Source organism: Theobroma umbraticum, unplaced genomic scaffold (assembly GCF_002168275.2).
Source record: "Theobroma umbraticum cultivar Fairchild unplaced genomic scaffold, ASM216827v3 scaffold_4.1, whole genome shotgun sequence".
NCBI classification, from domain to species: domain Eukaryota; kingdom Viridiplantae; phylum Streptophyta; class Magnoliopsida; order Malvales; family Malvaceae; genus Theobroma; species Theobroma umbraticum.
In genome coordinates this window covers 2,772,254-2,790,884 of record NW_018397258.1, presented here as the reverse complement: position 1 = coordinate 2,790,884, position 18,631 = coordinate 2,772,254, and the positions used below count along the sequence as shown (strand labels likewise).

General features: G+C 35.8%; 2 protein-coding genes and 2 non-coding genes across 7 annotated transcripts; 2 read left to right on the top strand and 2 right to left on the bottom strand.

Moving 5' to 3' along the window:
• Positions 1-2,180: 2,180 nt before the first annotated feature.
• TRNAL-CAA (transfer RNA leucine (anticodon CAA)) lies at positions 2,181-2,264 on the bottom strand. Its single transcript has one exon. It is a non-coding gene; the product is annotated as a tRNA-Leu (tRNA).
• A 104-nt stretch (positions 2,265-2,368) lies between these two features.
• Positions 2,369-6,251, top strand: LOC110413590 (U11/U12 small nuclear ribonucleoprotein). Of its 4 annotated transcripts, XM_021424456.1 has the most exons (9): positions 2,369-2,459; positions 2,596-2,749; positions 2,832-3,144; positions 3,250-3,333; positions 3,495-3,560; positions 4,103-4,175; positions 4,637-5,025; positions 5,239-5,279; positions 5,848-6,251. In XM_021424456.1, exons 2-9 carry the CDS (start codon positions 2,598-2,600, stop codon positions 5,921-5,923), a joined length of 1,194 nt encoding a protein of 397 aa, XP_021280131.1. In that variant the 5' UTR covers positions 2,369-2,459; positions 2,596-2,597; the 3' UTR covers positions 5,924-6,251. The 4 variants fall into 4 exon arrangements, with proteins under 4 accessions (XP_021280131.1, XP_089639251.1, XP_021280132.1 ...); XM_021424457.2 differs by lacking the exon at positions 2,369-2,459 and having other exon boundaries at positions 2,472-2,749; XM_089783126.1 differs by lacking the exon at positions 2,369-2,459 and having other exon boundaries at positions 2,609-2,749; positions 2,905-3,144.
• Positions 6,252-6,422: 171 nt separating this feature from the next.
• Positions 6,423-6,573, bottom strand: LOC149527361 (small nucleolar RNA snoR145). Its single transcript, XR_016351112.1, has one exon. It is a non-coding gene; the product is annotated as a small nucleolar RNA snoR145 (small nucleolar RNA).
• A 1,352-nt stretch (positions 6,574-7,925) lies between these two features.
• On the top strand, positions 7,926-18,479 carry GC4 (golgin Putative 4). Its single transcript, XM_021424965.1, is given in 16 exon segments — positions 7,926-8,404; positions 9,326-9,424; positions 10,535-10,663; positions 11,277-11,393; positions 11,642-11,780; positions 11,898-11,962; positions 12,584-12,751; positions 12,877-12,963; positions 13,203-13,349; positions 13,875-14,171; positions 14,270-14,335; positions 15,818-16,020; positions 16,592-16,648; positions 16,853-16,954; positions 16,956-17,034; positions 17,933-18,479. Coding segments are annotated over 16 exon segments (2,301 nt in total). The 5' UTR covers positions 7,926-8,191; the 3' UTR covers positions 18,266-18,479.
• Positions 18,480-18,631: the final 152 nt, after the last annotated feature.

Below are 18,631 nucleotides of genomic sequence, written 5' to 3'. Positions count from 1 at the left end.
TAGTTGATAAGATATTGCCCAAAAACAAACTTGAAAGAAACAGAGCATTAATCTGAACATGGGGTGAAGTTGCCTGAAACAGAGCACAACGTATTTAAAAAATTCATATGGAAATTTGCTCTTGAACATAACTCGTTTTGCAACCCCTTTTGTTCTCATTGGCCCACGTCGATTCTTGTGTGAATGTTGGTTAGTGTCAATGCAGTTGCCAATTCCTCACGCAATTATTGGTACAGAGAGCGAGAGAGAGAGAAGGTTTTGAGTGTTGCTTGCATGCAACAAGCAAGACAGGAAGGGGGACATGGATAAGCTATGTTAGGAGAAAATTCCATAGTCAATGCTATCACCTTTCTGCTTCTCGTTTTCCTCCTTTGTTCTCTTCTTGGAGCTTCTCCATATCTTGGAAGAAATCTACCATATCAAAGTGGGGACCAAGCCCTTGCTGCTTCTTTCTTGTCTTCACTGCCAGACTTTCCGGTTTCCATCCCTGCGCTTTGACACACAAACAAAAGACCAGCTCTTAACAAATGAGGATGGGTCTTGATAGATAGATAGATGATTCTCCACCATTGAAGGCAATGTCAAGAAATTTGATACCTTAGAATAAGGACATGCTAAGTGTTAGTATTCATCAGGTAGCTTTGGGCAAAGAATTCTTCATTCTTTCATACCTTCGGATAAGGACATGCCCATTTTCTTACACATTCTATAGGTGGTTTTGACAAAGATTTCCAGTCCATTCTCCTTTTTTATAATCTTATATGATGGAAATTTGGATGTATTGAACAATCTTTGGTGCATAATTACCATCAGACATTAGTGGTCAAAAGCAACTTTATGCTTTTGGTTGAGATCTTGGACAAGATATATAACAAGAGTCATCAAGCTAGTGAGAGATGGCAATCTTATGAACAAAAACCGTTCCTCTTTACACATTTCCCAACGAAACAAGCAAAGGTTACACAAAGCAACTTGGATAGGGGGGACCAAAAACATTGATATACCTTGCATGTTGGAAATGTCGGCCATATGTCGTTCTTCTTACCACTGAAAACTTGGCAAGGCTTACGACTCCTTGCAACCTGACGGTTTATGCCATATTTTGTCTGTGATTCTTGCATTAGGAATCTTGCAGATTAGCAAAGCAGACGACAATTGAGTGTCTACGTATATGTAAAATTATTCATAATAAATACGATCAATTTAATCAATCTGAACGAATCTTAATTTTCTATCACCAACTAGAAACAATGCCTCTCAATGTGTCACCCTCATTGCTGTTCTTGTTATAATTGTCATGTGACAAACTCAACAGGGAAAAGATACTTGTGCTCCATTTTTGCTAGAGCTCAATTTTGGATTATAAGTTTCCGAATTTGACTTATGACAAGCAAGACAAATGATTGAGAACTTATATCCCGAGCTCCTAATCATTTGGTTATTGCCTTGTTCGTTCTAAAAACACCAAAGTTCATCTAAAGTTACTAAATTTTTATAACATGTTTTCTAAACAGTTCAATTATATTTTTATCTCAACTAGTCATATTACTGATTTTCTGATCAATTATCGGTCAACTCACTGATTTTCTAGTTGATGCTTAGACTGGTTCAATTTTGGTTGGCAAGGTCTAATGTTAGTGGCCCACAACTTGTTTCATAGCACTTAGACGTTTGGTCGTCTTGCTGATTTTTTATTCTTTGGTTGATTATCAATCATCTGACAGATTTTTGATTGATGCTTAAGCAGGCTCAACTTTGGTTCGCAAGGCCCAATGTTAATGGCCCACAACTTGTTTCATGACACTCAAACCAATGTTTAGCTGGCTGAACTTTGGTTGGCAAGGTCCAATGTTAGTGGCCCACAACTTGTTTTATCGGTGGAAGGGTGGTCCATGCTTAGGCTAACTCAACTTTGATTGGCAAGGCCCAATGTTCATAGCCCACAGCTTGCTTCATAAGTGGAAGGGAAAAAAGAAAGAATTCTCTGACTAGCAAGGCCCAATACAACTTAAAGTGTTTCATAAGTGGAAGGGACAAAAGAAAGAATTCTCTGATTAGCAAGGCCCAATGATGATAGCGGCAACAACTTGTTTCATAGGTGGAGGGGTCTTTGGTTGGCAAGGGCCAATGTTAGTGGCCCACTACTTGTTTCATAGGGTGGAAGGGTAACACGATAAAATTGTCAGAAGTGGGATTTGAACCCACGCCCTCTTTCGAAGACCAGAACTTGAGTCTGGCGCCTTAGACCACTCGGCCATCCTGACACTTTGATTGACGTTATCACGTTAATATATTTAGACCTTGTTTTTATTTTCCAATCGTTTTAATTCTATCGTCCCAAAATTTCGATGTCCAGTACTTCAATCCGCTAGGGTTTGGAAGCTGACTATACTAAGAAACGTACGAAATTCTTTCGGTTTTAGTCTTTTCAATACTTCACAAAGTCCATAATTTATTATGTCAGTTGATTTCCTTTCTGTTTGAAGAAAATTTCTAGTTTATCCTGTTAAGACGTCTAGGATCTTTATTAAAAAACTGATTCAATTTTTTAATTTCTTTTATTTTCCTACTGAATTAATTGTTAAATCATTGTAGCAATGAATCCGTTCCACTTTCAACCAGCACCGCCTCCGCCTTGGTTCCCAATGTTACCGCCGGCACCACCAAATTCGAGTACATTTTGGGAGACCAGAAATGTGCGTGATCGGCTTAGAGAATTGCAAGATACTCTCAATCTTGCCAATGCAATGTACGCTGGTTCTGGTTTTAGGGTGTATTAATAGTATGCTTTTCAATTTCTGTAACTGTGATAAAAATCGATGGTTCTATAGGCAGAAGGAGCTGGAGATACTGACGATGATAAAAAATGGGTCAACTGACGCTTCTGTTTCTGAGTTTTTGAAGTATCTAGAAGATAGGAGGATTGATTTGGATACTCAAGAATCAATTTCTATGGAAGCGGCAAATTCTTTGATGTCAAAGCTTAGAGCTCAGTTGGAGCCCTTTAGATATGTTGTGGACGAAGCAAGCCCGTGGGAGGAGAAATCAGCAGCGGCCAGACTGGCGAATAAAATCAACAAGTCTAAAAGGAATAAGCTTTGGAGGAAAAGAAAGCGGAAACGAATTGCAGAAATGCTAGCAAAGGTTGTTTTGCTTCGATTCTCGTAGTAAGGTTTCTCCTCACGCTGCTTTTTGCTCTTGGCCTGTGTTGGAAATGGCTAATTTCTTTCTTGTTGTTATCAATGCTAGGAGCGTGAGCGATTTGACCAAGCTGATAGAGAAGCTGATGAGTGGAGAGCTAGGGAGATTGCCAAGGACATTGCAAGCCGCAAGGTACTGAGATTTTTGTGTTTCAGGCTGGGGTTTTTGCTGCAAGACTACCAATGATTTTCATTGATTTTTCCATTAGATGCGAAGAACCCCAAACTCTTTCTTTTTTTCATTGTTGTAAACTGGTTTTTATTTAGTAATGACTGAGGTAAATTGATTTGCAGGTGGACAAGATGAAGGAAATAGCAAAGCTTAAAGCCAAGGAAGAGAAAAAGAGACTAGAATCTGAGGTAATGGCTTTGCAAAATGTTCTGGCAACTTTCTGTCTTTCTTTTGTTTTCTGTTTATGGAAAACTAAATTAATTTATGATTTGAAATTGTTGATAACTTTCTAGACCTGTCAAACTGTTTTAGACAATGCTTCATTTGTACCATATTTACTACATCTGTGAGTAGCTAAAGCTTTAGAAGCATGCTAAGTGTTCAAACGTACTAATATGTCTGATATGATATGACACTCTTTGCTCCTCTCCATCAATATGATTAGTTTCTTTTTCTCTTTGCTGTTAGTTTGTTCTTTAGCGTCTAGTCTTCAATGTGATAGCAGCATGGCAGTTTGACAGCAAAAGCCTCCTTGATTCTTCTCCTTTGTACTTTGGTGCAATACCTTTTCTAGATTATCTCTCAATTTGTCTTTGCTTGCTAGGATAACATTAGAAAAATGCTAATTTTAGGGGTTTCTTTTGTTTCCTTTCTTCCTTTTTTTTTCCCTTTGAGCTATTTTCTCTCCATTCCTTTTTGCCCACTCTTATAGTATGTTTTATATGTCAAGCTTGAGCTAGTTTTGATTGTGGAGAAGCTGCAAGAATTGCGCTCAATCAGGATCCAGAAATTGAAGAAACAAGGTACTATAACAAAATTATACTGGCTTTAAGTTATCACATTGAATTACCAATTGTGACTTGTGATTGGATTATTTGGTATTTTTTTTCTAGTTCTTCGTTCAACCTATATGAAGTTGCTACTCTGTAATATTGACTTTAGCTGCAAAATCCAGCAATTGATATGCAGGTTTAGAATAGATGCTCTCATGTTATTTCTTCTGTGGGTAAATGTGTGCATGTCAGTGTGTGAGTTCAGATTCATGCACTTTATATCTTACTGATTAAGATTGAAAATGAAGACCTTCACAAAATCAATCTGCACAGAAAGATTGACTTTCACATGCAAAAACCCTTGCCTTTTCCATAATTAATAAGGAGATCTGCTGTGTCTGCATTAGAGTGTTTTTATATAACTATAATATCAACAGATTATACTGTATTAGATTCTACTGAAATTTTAAGATTGCTTCCAACTTGTGCAGGTCATTTTCTCCCAGAGGAGGATGACAAGTTTCTTGAGAAAGTTCGAGCTGCAGTTGAGGAAGAGGAGAGACAAGCTTTGGCAGCCGCTGATACAGATGCTGCAAAAGATGCCATTGCAACTGCCGAGGAAACTAGGAAGGCCACTCAGAATCAAAAACCCCTCTCAAAAGATCCAATCAGTGATCAACTTGAAAACAAGGAGAGCAAAGACCAAATAACACCAAATGAGGATGAAAAGGACTCTAGTACAGTCACTGATAAGGAATCTGGCAAAAATACATCAGAAGGGCATGGTTATGGAGGGGCATATGATTCTTTGGCCAATTTACCAATTGAGTTCTATCACTATTATCATGGCAGCAATACCGATATGGGCACGCTTATTGAGGTATGCTCATCTACTTTTCTTCAAAGTCTTGATTCCTTGCTGCATAGAACTATGTTTTTCTTTCAAGCAGTGTATATGGTTGCCAGTATTGGCAGGCAGTTTGTCTATTCCATGACCATGAGTGGTGTAAGTTTGATGGCTGATGCATATACAAGTATCTGTATTCAGCTGCATTTTCATAATAATCTCCTCTTATTGAATCTTCACGTGCAGGTTAGAAGGACATGGGATGCTTATATCAGACCGGGAGGAAGGTAGGATAGCAAGCTTTTTCTGCAATGCTCTTCATTAATCATTAATGTTTCTATACTTGATGCATTATTTCAATTGCATTTCAACAAAATTTTCCGCACTTGGAATTGATGGATGTAGAAATGAAAGAGAAAAGGATATGGGCGTTAAAAATCTAGCCCCATTTCCACTTCATTATTAGCATCATAATTACTGTCAATTTTGGCAAGCTTTTTCTGCAATGCTCTTCATTAATCATGAATGTTTCTATACTTGATGCATTATTTCAATTGCTTTTCAACTAAATTTTCTGCACTTGGAATTGATGGATGTAGAAATGAAAGAGAAAAGGATATCTGCATTAAAAATCGAACCCCATTTCCACTTCATTATTAGCATCATAATTACCGTCGATTTCAGCGCCACCAGTTTAGCCTGTCCCTTTCCTCGATATGCCCTTTTGGTAAACTTCTATAGTGCTATTTGATGCTGCATTAGAAAGACAAACTTGCATGACACTAGACTGCTAGCTAGCATCATAAAGCATAAGAGCAATTGAGCATTGACTAATTCTATACAACTTGACCGCAGCCGCATGCCAGGCCACTGGGTTCAGCCACCACCTCCAGCTGACGAGATATGGGCATCCTACCTGCTGAGGCCTTAATGACCACTTATTGGACTGCAAAGTTGCGAGGGATGGCAATATCGCTGTTGTGACGACCCATGTATAGGCCTCTTTTCTTCTAAAGTTACATGGATACAATCACAGCAGCTATTTCAAACTTCACAATACGGGAATCAGAAAGTTACTTTTCTTTTTCCAGTTTTTGTATCCATTTTTAGTCATAGATAAATGCAGTTTCGGTTGATGTTATGTTTCAAGTTTCTTAGGAGCTGAAATATTCTACTCCAACTTGTTGACAGATAACTTACATTGGAGCATGATTGAAATTAGTTGTAAATTTAATTTCCAAATCGCTAGTTTTCCTTTATATTGTCTATTATCGGTTGCTTTTCTGCACCGTCTTCATTCTCCAACTAGTTCAACTCTTTTCCAATTGCTCCAATTTAAAGATCTCTCCTCTTGGAAATTTCAAGGTAAAAGCATTAGACTTTATAAAGAAATTAGAAAGAAGGCAGAAGAAAGAGTCTAGCGTAGAGAATTGGATGTTGCCGAGGGTTCCGGACGCTGCAAAAATTGACTAATCGGGCATCCTACGATTCGGCTAAATTCATTTGCGAAGCCATTTTTGTTTCATCGTTAGAGAGCTCTCAAACCATGGAGCAGTCACCTCCCTGCTGGGACCTTCGCCATTTTAACTAATAAAATTCCCATTTTGGCCTAGTAAAAGAAAATTGTTTGAAAATCAGACCCCGAATGATAAACCGAACCGAAAAATGGAGATTGGTTCGGATGATCCAGTTCCAATATCGATTTCCGAAGGCAAACTTGGATCAAAGTGCATTGTTTTCGCACTCCATCCATAGGTCCTTCGTTTCTCAGACCAGAAAAATTAAAAACTTTTTTTGCAAGCAATTAGACAGCCAGACGACAATGGTATAAATCGAAAATCTGGTAGAAAAGCATGCTCAGTGAATACGAACCAGAAAACCAAGGATTCATCTTGCAGATTAGTTATGAAACTACTCTACAATCGATTTCCTTTTCACTGTTATCTTCATCGCATCCATCCAAAACTTTTAATTGACAGAAAAAAAAACGTAGACGTGAAGAAATTAATGGGAGAAGGAGAGACAATGAAACTAATGAGGGGAAGGAAATAGACGCCAACTCGCCGACACGAGCTCAAACCCTAGACAGCGTGACCGCGCCAGTATGCGGGTCGTAAACTCAGTATATATAGCGAGCTGGATATTCGTCATGCCTACATAGAAGCCTGGGCCGGTGAACTGTAGCTTCGGGCCCCTGGCCCAATAATGTATGTCAAAAAGGTCATCTATCAAATTACGTAATCATTTATATAGTGATAATTTTTCCTTTTGATTACAGGCCCGCTTTTTGTTTGAGAAATGAGAATGTAATTTTCTTTACATTTACGGCGTCATTAACCAATTCCCAAATACATTTAAAAGTCAACATTTTCTTTTAAAGGCAAATTTCGCATTTTATATAATTAGAAGAAAGACGGTGACGGCGGAATTTTTTTTTTAACTTGACATAATAATAACATTTCAAAAAAATTATTAAATTATTTAAATGAATTTTTAATTTTTAATTATATTTAATTATATTTTTATTTATAATTAAATAAACTCTTACAATTAACAATTAATTATTTCTAATAATCAAAATAACACTTATCATTATACAAATATGTAATGTTGATGTGATACTAAGATAAAAAATTAAATGTTACATAATAATGTTTATCATGTTATATTAACACATCAAGTAATATATAATATAATATATCAAATGTCACTTGATTAAAAAAATGATGTTTTTATTAAGAATTAAGCAATTAAATGTTAATTAATTTATTTAATTTTAAAAAAAAAATTTAATGCAATATAATAAAAATAAAAAATGCTAAATTTCTAAAAAATAATTTAAGAACTTTTTTAATACTAGATCCTAGTAAAGGACGGTTACTGTAATTTCACCACCTCTTGCATAAAAAAGAGTCGGAAGTCGAAACGGGCCAAACAAAAGTACCCGTTTCATAATCCGCCAAATTTGATCTGAAATACTACTATTTTGCAAAGAGAGTATACAAACTAAAATTACTCTTTTTTCCTTTTTTGCCAGATCTACCTGCAAATATTTAAATGCTCAATATTTAATCTTCTTTGTCACGCTATCGCATACAATTTATTTGTTTGCCCAAATTTCATCAAAGAAAATCTCAGGTATTTGCAAAAACCCCCTTATTTTTCATCTGCACAAATTTGATTGCGGGAGCTTTGGAAGATGTGGAGTTCGATTGCGAATTTGAAAGAGAACTTGAATAAGATCGCGCTTGATGTACACGACGATGACGATGAAGAACTCGAGATCTATGGTTCGGGGAATGGAGACCATTCGCCATTCTTCGATAGACGGAATTCTCATAGATTTGCCCAGTCAAAGCCCGTTTCCCTCTCTCCGGTAGCAAATGGAATTGATTCGCCATTTAATTCCGAGGTACTATGCATTTAATTTTCGTGCTCGAATTTTTAATTAATTTGTTGCTTTTGATTTCACGGAGCATTGTGTAGGCTCATATTTATTAGTCGACAGTTTGGGGAGTGAGTTTGATATCTTTGACCTAGGGGATCAGTGAATTGTGGCTATTAATTGAGGATTTTACTATCGATCTTTGATTAGGGATTTATCACATTTGATAGTTTGAGTAGGTACTTTTCTTTTCTGAGCAATCTGGAATTAGGCTTTGTGAAATATAGCTTGAGCTGAAACTAACTTATATTTTGAATTGTTTATTTTGCATTGGCTATTATTTCTCTGTGTAGAAGACCAGGTGGTAGATCCAGAACTTTGACTAGTTAAATTCAATTTCTAAAAAATTGATTGCTTTATTTCCTTATACTATTTATTGCTTATATGTATCTTGGTGAAGTTTGAAGTTTGATAACGCAAAATAGTGCTGAGGTATTTCTTCAAGGATCTTTAGAGTGAATGCATGGAACTTTTATTTGATGATTGTAAGTCTAATAAGCTTTAGAGTAACATGTGTCATGGGGATTGGTCTTGATGTTGATTGAGAGCCTCAGGAACCCAAGTAACCAGGTTTAATCTTTTTTAGTTTTGTAATTTTCATATTTGAGTGATGAATATAATTGAGCTTTGTACTATGGTCTATATAATATTTGAAGAGTAAGCGGTTTGGGATTGAAACTTAACCAATTTTTGGTCCTGCCAAGTGCCTCCTTTGGTGTCCACAGTGAACTCTGACTGACTTTTGACTGAGTCAATTGTAGGCACGATTTTTGCCTGTTTAACAACAGGGATGCTACTTTACTAGTTGGTATGGCATTTCTGGTGCAGTTGGGGTATTCCAGCCTTCATGCATGATAACTAAACTGTCTTATCATTATTTTTTTGTAGATTGAAAGATACAGAGCAGAAATTAAGAAGCTTCAGGAATCCGAGGCAGAAATTAAGGCTTTATCAGTCAATTATGCTGCTTTGTTAAAAGAAAAAGAGGTACCTGATGGTTGTTTCATTTTTTATGTATTGTTTGATTTATTTTGTTTTTGCTATGGATTGGTATAAATGCCTTGAGCCAACTTAAGTAGTTATAATTATGACTATTGATATCTAAGATGGCAATAAGGCATGATGTGATTGTAGTTCTTTTAGTGAATGTCTGGGATTGGTCTAAAATTCAAATCTTATAGACAATAATAATGCAAATAGTTGAAATCGTTATTCAATTATCATATTTGGGTATCATGATGCATTACTGATTGTAAGGAAGCATTTTGATTTATCAACAATTTTACATTTAAATTTAACAAATACTTGACTTATGGTACTGCACTTCATGCTTAAATGGTTAATAATTTTTAAAATTGCATTAAAATATTAATTTATCAGTTAGTACTACATAACGCCAAGGAGGGATGTTTGGATTAATGGGAGCCATATAAAATTAATAAATAGTGAATGTGGCAGTTTTCCTTTGTGATACATCCTGAGAAGTTGTTGCATTTTTAATTGTGTTCTTGTTTTACCTGTTTCATTTTTTCAAAAGTTTTAATTACTAATTCTACTACATAGTTCATACTGATTTTAACTTACATGGCTTTTTAAGAATTGGGTTTCAGAAACGTCACATGTTGATCCTTTGCTTGTTTGATAACTTTAAGTTGAAAGCCACAGGATGGGCATAAATAGTTTATACTTATTGATGTTAGATTGGTTGTTTTTCTTGCAAATACTTGTGCTTATCACTTAAATCAGACCTTCAGCTAAATTATATTTTTTATGGGGACATCCAAACTCCAAAGTTCTGGGATGTTAGCTGGAGAGGATTATGAAGTGTCAGATTATGTGTTACATCCAATATCATGCCCAGTATCCCAATTTTTATGAATCATGATTGCTTCTTGAAGTCATGTGATATGCTGCCAGGTTTGCTAATCTCAGAGGCGTTTTATTATTAAATTTTTGCATCTGAATGATTTTAGGTCTGATAGAAGTATTGATGTGTTATCGTTTGTGTTTCTTCTCATTATTACTTAGCTTTAGATTTTACATTGTCTACTGGCTTAATGTTCTTTCTCACTACTCATCTAACATCCCATTTTCCAGGAGCAAATTTCCAGACTGAACCAAGAGAATGGCTCGTTGAAACAAAATTTGAATGTGACAAATGCAGCTCTGAGTGCAGCTAGGAGTGAAAGTTCCAAAGTATCAAGTAATGGAATTAATGCACTCAAGGTAGTTTCTAGAGTCTCTGTTAGAGTTGTCATCTGAGATTTAATGGTTTATTGAGAAGTTGTGGAATTAATGCAATAGGTTCTTCAATACTAAGTCATCTGTAGTTTCGTGTAATAATTCACTTTTAAGCTAACAAATTGTGTGCTGTTTCTGATGTTGTTTGTGCTGTAATTATTTTGCACGAAGCAGATGCATTTAGATAAATGATTTCATGTTATTATGGTTTCATACCTTTGGCAACTTCCCAAGATGTAGACATCCATAAAAACTTGAATAATTATAGAGATGAGGTCTTTGTCTTAGAATGAGAAATTGGTTGTTTACTTCTTATAACTTTCTGGTCTTGACATTTATACTTTTATGAAACGAGTTGGCTAGAGTACTTGGATAGTCTGGTTGCTCAATTTAGTGACATACATGATACTAATTGTTGGACTTTCTTGTTATTGTTGTACTGGAACATGCATTGCCTTTCACTTCATATGTTGTTGCATAGAGTTTGTCTTGAATTATGATTCTGCTGCCACCAAGTCAGAAGTAACAGGCTACCTTAATGTGCACGTCTCTATGTTAAAATTGGTTATTGGCTGATGTACTTTGGAAATTTATGCAGGGAAGTAGTGATCAGTCACCTAACCGACAGCATAAATCAACAAGTCTAGTAAAAAATCGTTATGCTGGAAACCAAATGTCCAATGGTCTTACCTCTAAACACGATGAGAAAGAAAAGGTAGTTGAACTGTTTTTATTGTAATAGGTGGCATGATTAGGCTGTTTGGATATAATTCGTGTATACCTGGTGCATGCGTCCCCACCCTTCTGCATTTTTATTTATTCCCCTCTTTTTAGGGGATGATACACCCTTTTGTATTGATTTTGTCCAATATATTCCATTATGAAAACTTATTCCACCGTACTTCTATATGTTTGTTTACTTAATGAGTGAACTTGACAGAAAGATTTATGAATGCCTTCTAGGAGCTTGCAGATCTGCTGGAAGAGAAAAATAGGTCCCTGGAGGCAGTTCAAGCTAGTCACAAATCACAAATAAAGCAATTCAATATGGAACTTGAGAAAGAACGTGATAAATTAGCTAATGTACAGATCAGATTACATGGTATGTTTGTACACCTTGAAGACCCAATTATGATACTTGGAATGTTACCCATCCCATTGTCAAACAAAGGAAAGCTCATCTCATCTTTTCTTTTTCTTTTTATATAAAAATTTTCAGAGGAGCGCAAGTTAAATGAGTCTTTCCAGGAGGAGCTTAAGTTACTGAAATCAGACAAGGGTAAAGTAAGCTTCTGAATTGGTTTGAGTTGATAGATGTTATCATCGATTTGGCTGTATAAAGTAACTTTTAACCTTAATTTTTTTCTCCTTTGGATAAAAACCTAATGGTTATTTTTAGTAATGTTGAATTAGATCATTTTATTTTCACCCATTCAGGTAGTTCTCATAGGCGTGTACATTTAATTATCAATGAGACTGATGATGAGTTTTATGTGCTTTGTATTGCTTCCTGGCATTAGCATGTTTCCAATAGTATAATCATGTTGCTGTACTTCTGTTTCTGTATTTTTAGCTTCAGTCCTGGTATTAGGGTGTTCCTTGAATTAGTATGCTTTTATGGATGTTTTACGGGGTGGTTGTTACATGTCTACTATTTTTTTTTTGCTCAAGACATGTCTACTAATTTATTAGTTCATTAGTGGTTGTTACTTTATGTGATTGTGTTCTTCATTTGAATAGTATTTGGGAAGGTAGAAAATCATTTTGATCCATGTAAGTTAAAATGCCATTTTGGGTTCTTCATCTGTTCCATACCTAAATAATCATGTATAAGCTCTTCTCTTTATTTTTCTTGCATTTGTGAGTTTTATTGTCAAATATTCTTACTCTATTTAGCATTGACAGAGCGTCACAGAGTTGAGCAAAATACGCAATGAATTGAATGCAAAAATAATAGAAATAAGACGTTTGCAAATGGAGTTGAATAGACAGGAGAATGATAGTGCAGATGATACACTGGAGAATTTGAAAAGGGTGATTGCCACCTTGGAGAAGGAAAACACTCATCTAAAGGTAGATACGTGCGTGCCTGTTAAATTTGTTGCCATTTAAAAAACGGTATCATCGAGGGATGAAAAAATATGTTGCTCTTTTATATTTAATATCCTGAATTCACTTCCATTTATATCCTTTCATAGAAAGAGAAGAATGAACTGGAGGCTGCTCTGGAAATTAGCAGGAAATCTTTAACTGGCAAGATTCATCCCGATGCTACAGAGACTCTGGTAATGTTCAAGTTGCTTGAGTGGGCTGTATACCATGCTGGTTTCTTTTGTTTTTAGTTGGTTTTGGTGTGCATGTGCCTGCCTGTGTCACATTGGCAAAATTGATTCATGTAGAAATTGGTTATTGTTGTTATTTTGTGTGTGTATGTTGTGGAAAGAGTCATTTTCTTTCTAAGTAACTTTAAAGTGGTGTGTGTTCGATTTTATCAATTTTTTCATAAGTATCTTCTTTGCTCCAGGATATAGATTCCTCAGGAAGTTTTCCCGGAAAGAAAGAAATGGAATTATCATTGCAGAAATTGGAAGATGATCTGAAGGAAACATGCCGTGAAAGGGATAAGGCTTTGCAAGAATTGACTCGTCTTAAGCAGCATTTGTTAGAAAAGGTTGCAGGTCCCTGAAATTTTATGGAATTTTTGGTGAAAATTTGACCTTATTCATCTTCAAGTTTCAATTGTAATGGCAGCTGTCAAATTGTTTAGTATAGAGCATATGTTGTTCTTCTTGAGCAATTGATATTACAATCACTTAGTAGAGTCTTTGATCTTTGCATGCTCTACCTTGTTACTGTACCAAATTCAGCAATGGGGGGAAAACTAGAAAACAAGAATTCTGACACCTGATTTTTCTATGTTAAAGATTCTAGTCTTCATTTTATAGCTACCATGTTGATGTTATATTCTGCAACAGATTTATGTGGCTGAGTATGTTTGCTACATGCCACTATGAGAAAAAATGATAGTAGCGTAGTTGCCTGACTTTAAGCTTTCTTTAGGACCATATTCAACTTTCCGTTTCCTGTGCTAGATTCTATGAGGATTCTCAATCCTGTATGTTATAAGTAAATATAATTTCTTATAATTTCTGCAGTCAAAATTGAAGATGGTTTTCCTTGCTGCAATATTTTCTAGGAATCTGAAGAATCGGAAAAAATGGATGAAGATACCAAAATTATTGAAGAACTTCATGAGAGCAACGAATATCAAAGAGCTCAAATTGCACATTTAGAGAAAGCCCTGAAGCTGGCGATGGCCAATCAGGAGGAAGTTAAGATGATGAACAACAATGAAATTCAGAAGTCAAAGGAAATCACTGATGATCTGAATCAGAAACTTGCAAACTGTATAAGAACAGTAGATCTAAAAAATGTTGAACTTCTAAATCTTCAAACTGCACTTGGTCAGTACTATGCTGAAATTGAAGCTAAGGTAAGTAAATTTTTAGTATCGTGTATGTAGCAACTTTCTCAAAAGAGTTGGCCCAAATAGAACTTTAGTCTTTTAATGCTTATATTATTTTATCATAGGAACATTTGGAGCGAGATTTGGCCCTGGCAAGAGAGGAATCAGCTAAACTTTCTGGTCTTCTGAAAGTATGGTCCTCCCTCCTTTACTTGATCATATATGCTTTCTCATTGTGCTTTTTTATTCAGTGGATGGAAAATTTGTGGGTCTCTACAACTAAATGCATGTCTTATTTTTAATAGGATTATTTTTAAGTGTTTTTGAATGGAGAGATTTTACTTATGTAACTTTTTTCTGTGTCTGAGTTTCTCCATATTACCATGCAACCGTAGTTGCATACAAAGTTTAGGGATGTGGTTTATATGAGAAAATGTAAATAAGGTTCAGGAAGGGGTTACATCTTTATATAACTTGAAACTTTATGACAAGGAATCACTTGTGCAATCTTTTCCAGAGTGGGCTGTGATTCCACGTCCAATTGTTTGCAATGTGCTACTTTGCCAATGCTGTCATCATTATGCTCCATAGAAGCTATTAACCTTTGCCAGCCCTGAGCAGGGTCCAGGAAGGAATGATCATGAAGTGGTTGGCATCTGAAGGCATGGACCCCTCAAAGTTAAAATCCCCTTCCTAGTTCTTTATGGAATTGGTATAACACCTAAATAAGCTTTCAAACTTTACAGAAAAATGGAAATAAGCACTCAATCTTTTATTGCATCGAACTAAGACTATGAACTTTTATTTCATTATAAATATACCCATCAAATCTGAAAATGAGTGAGTAAAGTCCAATTGCCATAGTTATTTAAATAGCATTCCCTCAAGATTTATCATCCAGCTCATCCAAGAAGATTTTAATGGAATATGGAATATTCCATGATGTCAAAGTTCTTATTTCAGTAAAATAGAAGTTCGTAACGTTAATTCTATGTAATAAAAGATCTAGGCTTATTTCTATTTTTGGTAAAGTTTGAGGGCTTATTTCAGTATTATTACTTATTCAATTTTGTTTTTAGGAAATCACACATTTTTCAGCTTAACCATGGGCCGAGATTTGTGAACTATAAAGTGATGAGTGGATTGAAATCTATCTATAAAGTGAACTACTGAGTTTTATGTAGGTATTTTGAGTTGGCATGTGGAGCTGGAAACTTATCAAAAATATTGTAATAGTTTTTTCAGACATGAAAGCAAGCGTGCAGTTCAAAATCAGTGGAATATGTATTTTAACTTTGAACAATGCTAAGTAGAACTTTTGAGTTTAAAGGTCCAAATTTGCAAAATCAAACCAACCATTTGTGGATTTTGGAAAATATGGCTGAGAAGAAATTTAATATGGTGAAAATAATATGGAATTATTCCAAGATTTGTTTATCTTAGGTAGGCTATTCTTTTTTTTTTTTTTGAAGATTAGGTAGGTTATTCTTTCATCCGTGTTAATTGCTTCTTTTTGACATTTATGGATTCACTCAAAAATGGGCTTACTTATGAGTTTTATTTTATATTAGATATTTACTTTCTTTCCTGAGTTCTAATGTGGAAAAGCATGTGTCTCAAGGTCAAAGAGCTTTTCCCTGCTTTTCCTTTCTGATCATCTTTGCATTCTCCAGGATGCAGACGAACGTGCAGAGTTATTAAAGAGGGAAAAGGAAGAAATTCTGGTGAAGCTTTCAGAAACTGAAAGAATGCTGGCAAAAGGGAAAGCCAGAGTCAACAAGCTTGAGGAAGACAATGGAAAACTAAGGCGTGCTCTTGAGCAGAGCATGACAAGGCTTAACAGAATGTCTATGGACTCTGATTATCTTGTTGACAGGTTAGCCTGTTTAAGTATTGAATAACAGTCTTACTATGAGGGATTGTCTACATATTAGAACTGGATGTATGCATATGAATATTTGCTATCTGTTTTCTTTTCTTCTTTGATGTTTGGGATGGAAGCTTTCTTTTCTCTTGATGGACATATGAAACCCCTTTTGGTAGTGGGAGCATCATCTGCATTAAATTAAATAGCATGCTATGCTATCTTAAAGAAATTTCTTTATCAATAAAATAGTCTACTTTCAAAGAAAAATAAGCCTTCAATGAAGGTCAACCTCATGCAGTACTTTGGGCCATGAAGGGTGGGGTGAATTTTCAGAACTGAGATTTATCATTGCTGCAACAGTTGGTCTTCAAAACCAGCTTAACCAGGATCACTGCTGTTTACTGATGCCAACTTCTTCTGCCACTTGGATATGTTTGATTAATTACATTCTTTTCTTTTATTTTTCTAATGTGATTTTTGTGTCATTGATTATTGAGAGTTTGAAACTGCTGTTCTTCATTTAGTGTTTATGTTCTTTGAACAATTAGAATGTTAATAATCCTACTTAATTTTCTGGCAGGCGTATTGTGATCAAACTACTTGTGACCTACTTCCAGAGAAACCACAGCAAAGAGGTATGTTGAGTAACAAAAAGTAGAAAATGAATCTTCTCTACTCATATCCATTTGTGTACTAGTACTTGATGATCAAACACAGTAGGATAGCGTACAATATTTGCTGCACTGACCTCAAGTGCACTCCTGATGCTGGAATAAGAATTGCTTCTGGGTTAAAATAGATGCCGTCTCCTGCACCTTACAAATATTCATATGAATTCTAGGTTTGATCTTATGGTTCGGATGCTGGGGTTCTCAGATGAAGATAAGCAGAGGATAGGCGTTGCTCAACAAGGTGCCGGTAAAGGTGTTGTTCGGGGTGTTGCGTCTACCTGGTCGTTTGGTTGGTGGCATATTGGGCGGAAGTTCCACTGATGTACATGCAAATATGGCTTCCGATAACCAGGTAACCTTTTTCACCTTGTTCAGAAAACATCTGGTTCAATTCTCTGCACAAATCATATTTCTTATTTAGCTGCCCTGATCTTTTCTGAAGAAGTAGATGAAATTTGGTTTTTCTTTACATGTAATGCTTCAGAGCACATTTCAATGTATAGCATTAGGACCTAATGAATCAACTAGTAGGATCTGAAACCCATTGCATTTGTCACTATCTATGACATGCAAGTCACATGGTATCAAGGTTACCCCAAATTAATTAATTTTATTTTGGTGTCTGGAGTGGGCATGTCTGTTAGTGCCGGCAATCTGTCGTCCCTTGTAAACCGCAATGCTCCCACCTTTTCTCTCCCTTCTTAACATTTATGTTTTCCACTTTTTGGAGGTACTCTTATGTTTCACAGTCACCTAATGTTCATACTGCTTAACAGATTACAACCTCTAGCAATCTTAATTTTGCTTTTCTTTAGAGAATTTTGCAACTAAGCCTGGAATTTAGCTTGCAAGTATTGGCAATATGTGGTTGTAAATTGCATGTTTCCCCAAGCAAAGGAATTGGGAAAGGATGGAATAATAAATACAAAGCTTTCTGTTCACGTAAACTGTTATACATCTTGTTGTCCGTTAGAAGACAGTCTCTTGTCTCTTTAATACAGTGATGGTACCAGAATCTAGAACTTGGGAGAGGCCAAAGTGAAGAATTAGAGAGGGTAAAACCTTACTTGAACTCAATTCACTGAAAATGCCAATGTTCCAAACCGTAAATGTAGCTCAGCTCTGACCATCAATGTAGCTCCACCTCAATTTTCCATCTTTAGAATAGGGTTTTCCATTTTTCTATCTAACCTCTGCTTAGAATCAGGACAAGTAAAAATCTGAGTCTCAAGCATGTTTTTTCTCCTCAGTCTATTGCAGATCTGTGGGTTGATTTTCTGCTCAAGGAAACTGAAGAGAGAGAAAAGAGGGAGTCTGCAGAAGATGCTAGTAGATCCAAGGAAAACCCTCATGGAAGAAGTCCAGATGCTGCTGGAACTAGTCCATCTGTGCCTGACCGAAGGACTACAACCGCTGGTTCTGGATTCTCTAGGTCTAGTTTCTCTCCAAGCCAGAACTCAGGCCCCGTACCCTCACAAGGAAATTTTCGGCAATTTGAACATTCCGATTCTGAATTCTCAACTGTTCCTCTCACGTCATCAGAGAGTAGTTCTCGTCTATCAAGACTACTCCCAAAATACTGAAAAGAGTTTCTTTGATGATGTAATTATTCAAAGGTATAGTATCTTTGTTGATGTTGTAGCCATGATGAAATTCACTCCGATCAATTCTTTCATACTTGAAATGAGAAGAAATCCTTCCATTGTTCATTGTTTCTTGCTTATATGCCCAACATATTTCTATTTTGGGTGACCGATAAACTGGTTGATGGCAATAAATGAAATCTCGCTTTTGTCATTTCTATTTTCATTTTGCGTACTCTTCTGATTTCTTTAACCTCTGCTCACTTTGGCAAAAGATACTGCACAGGATCTATTGTTCATCACTTAGGTGCAAGAAATAAACCCTTATTTGCACAAAACTTGCATTGGAGCATGTAATTATATTTT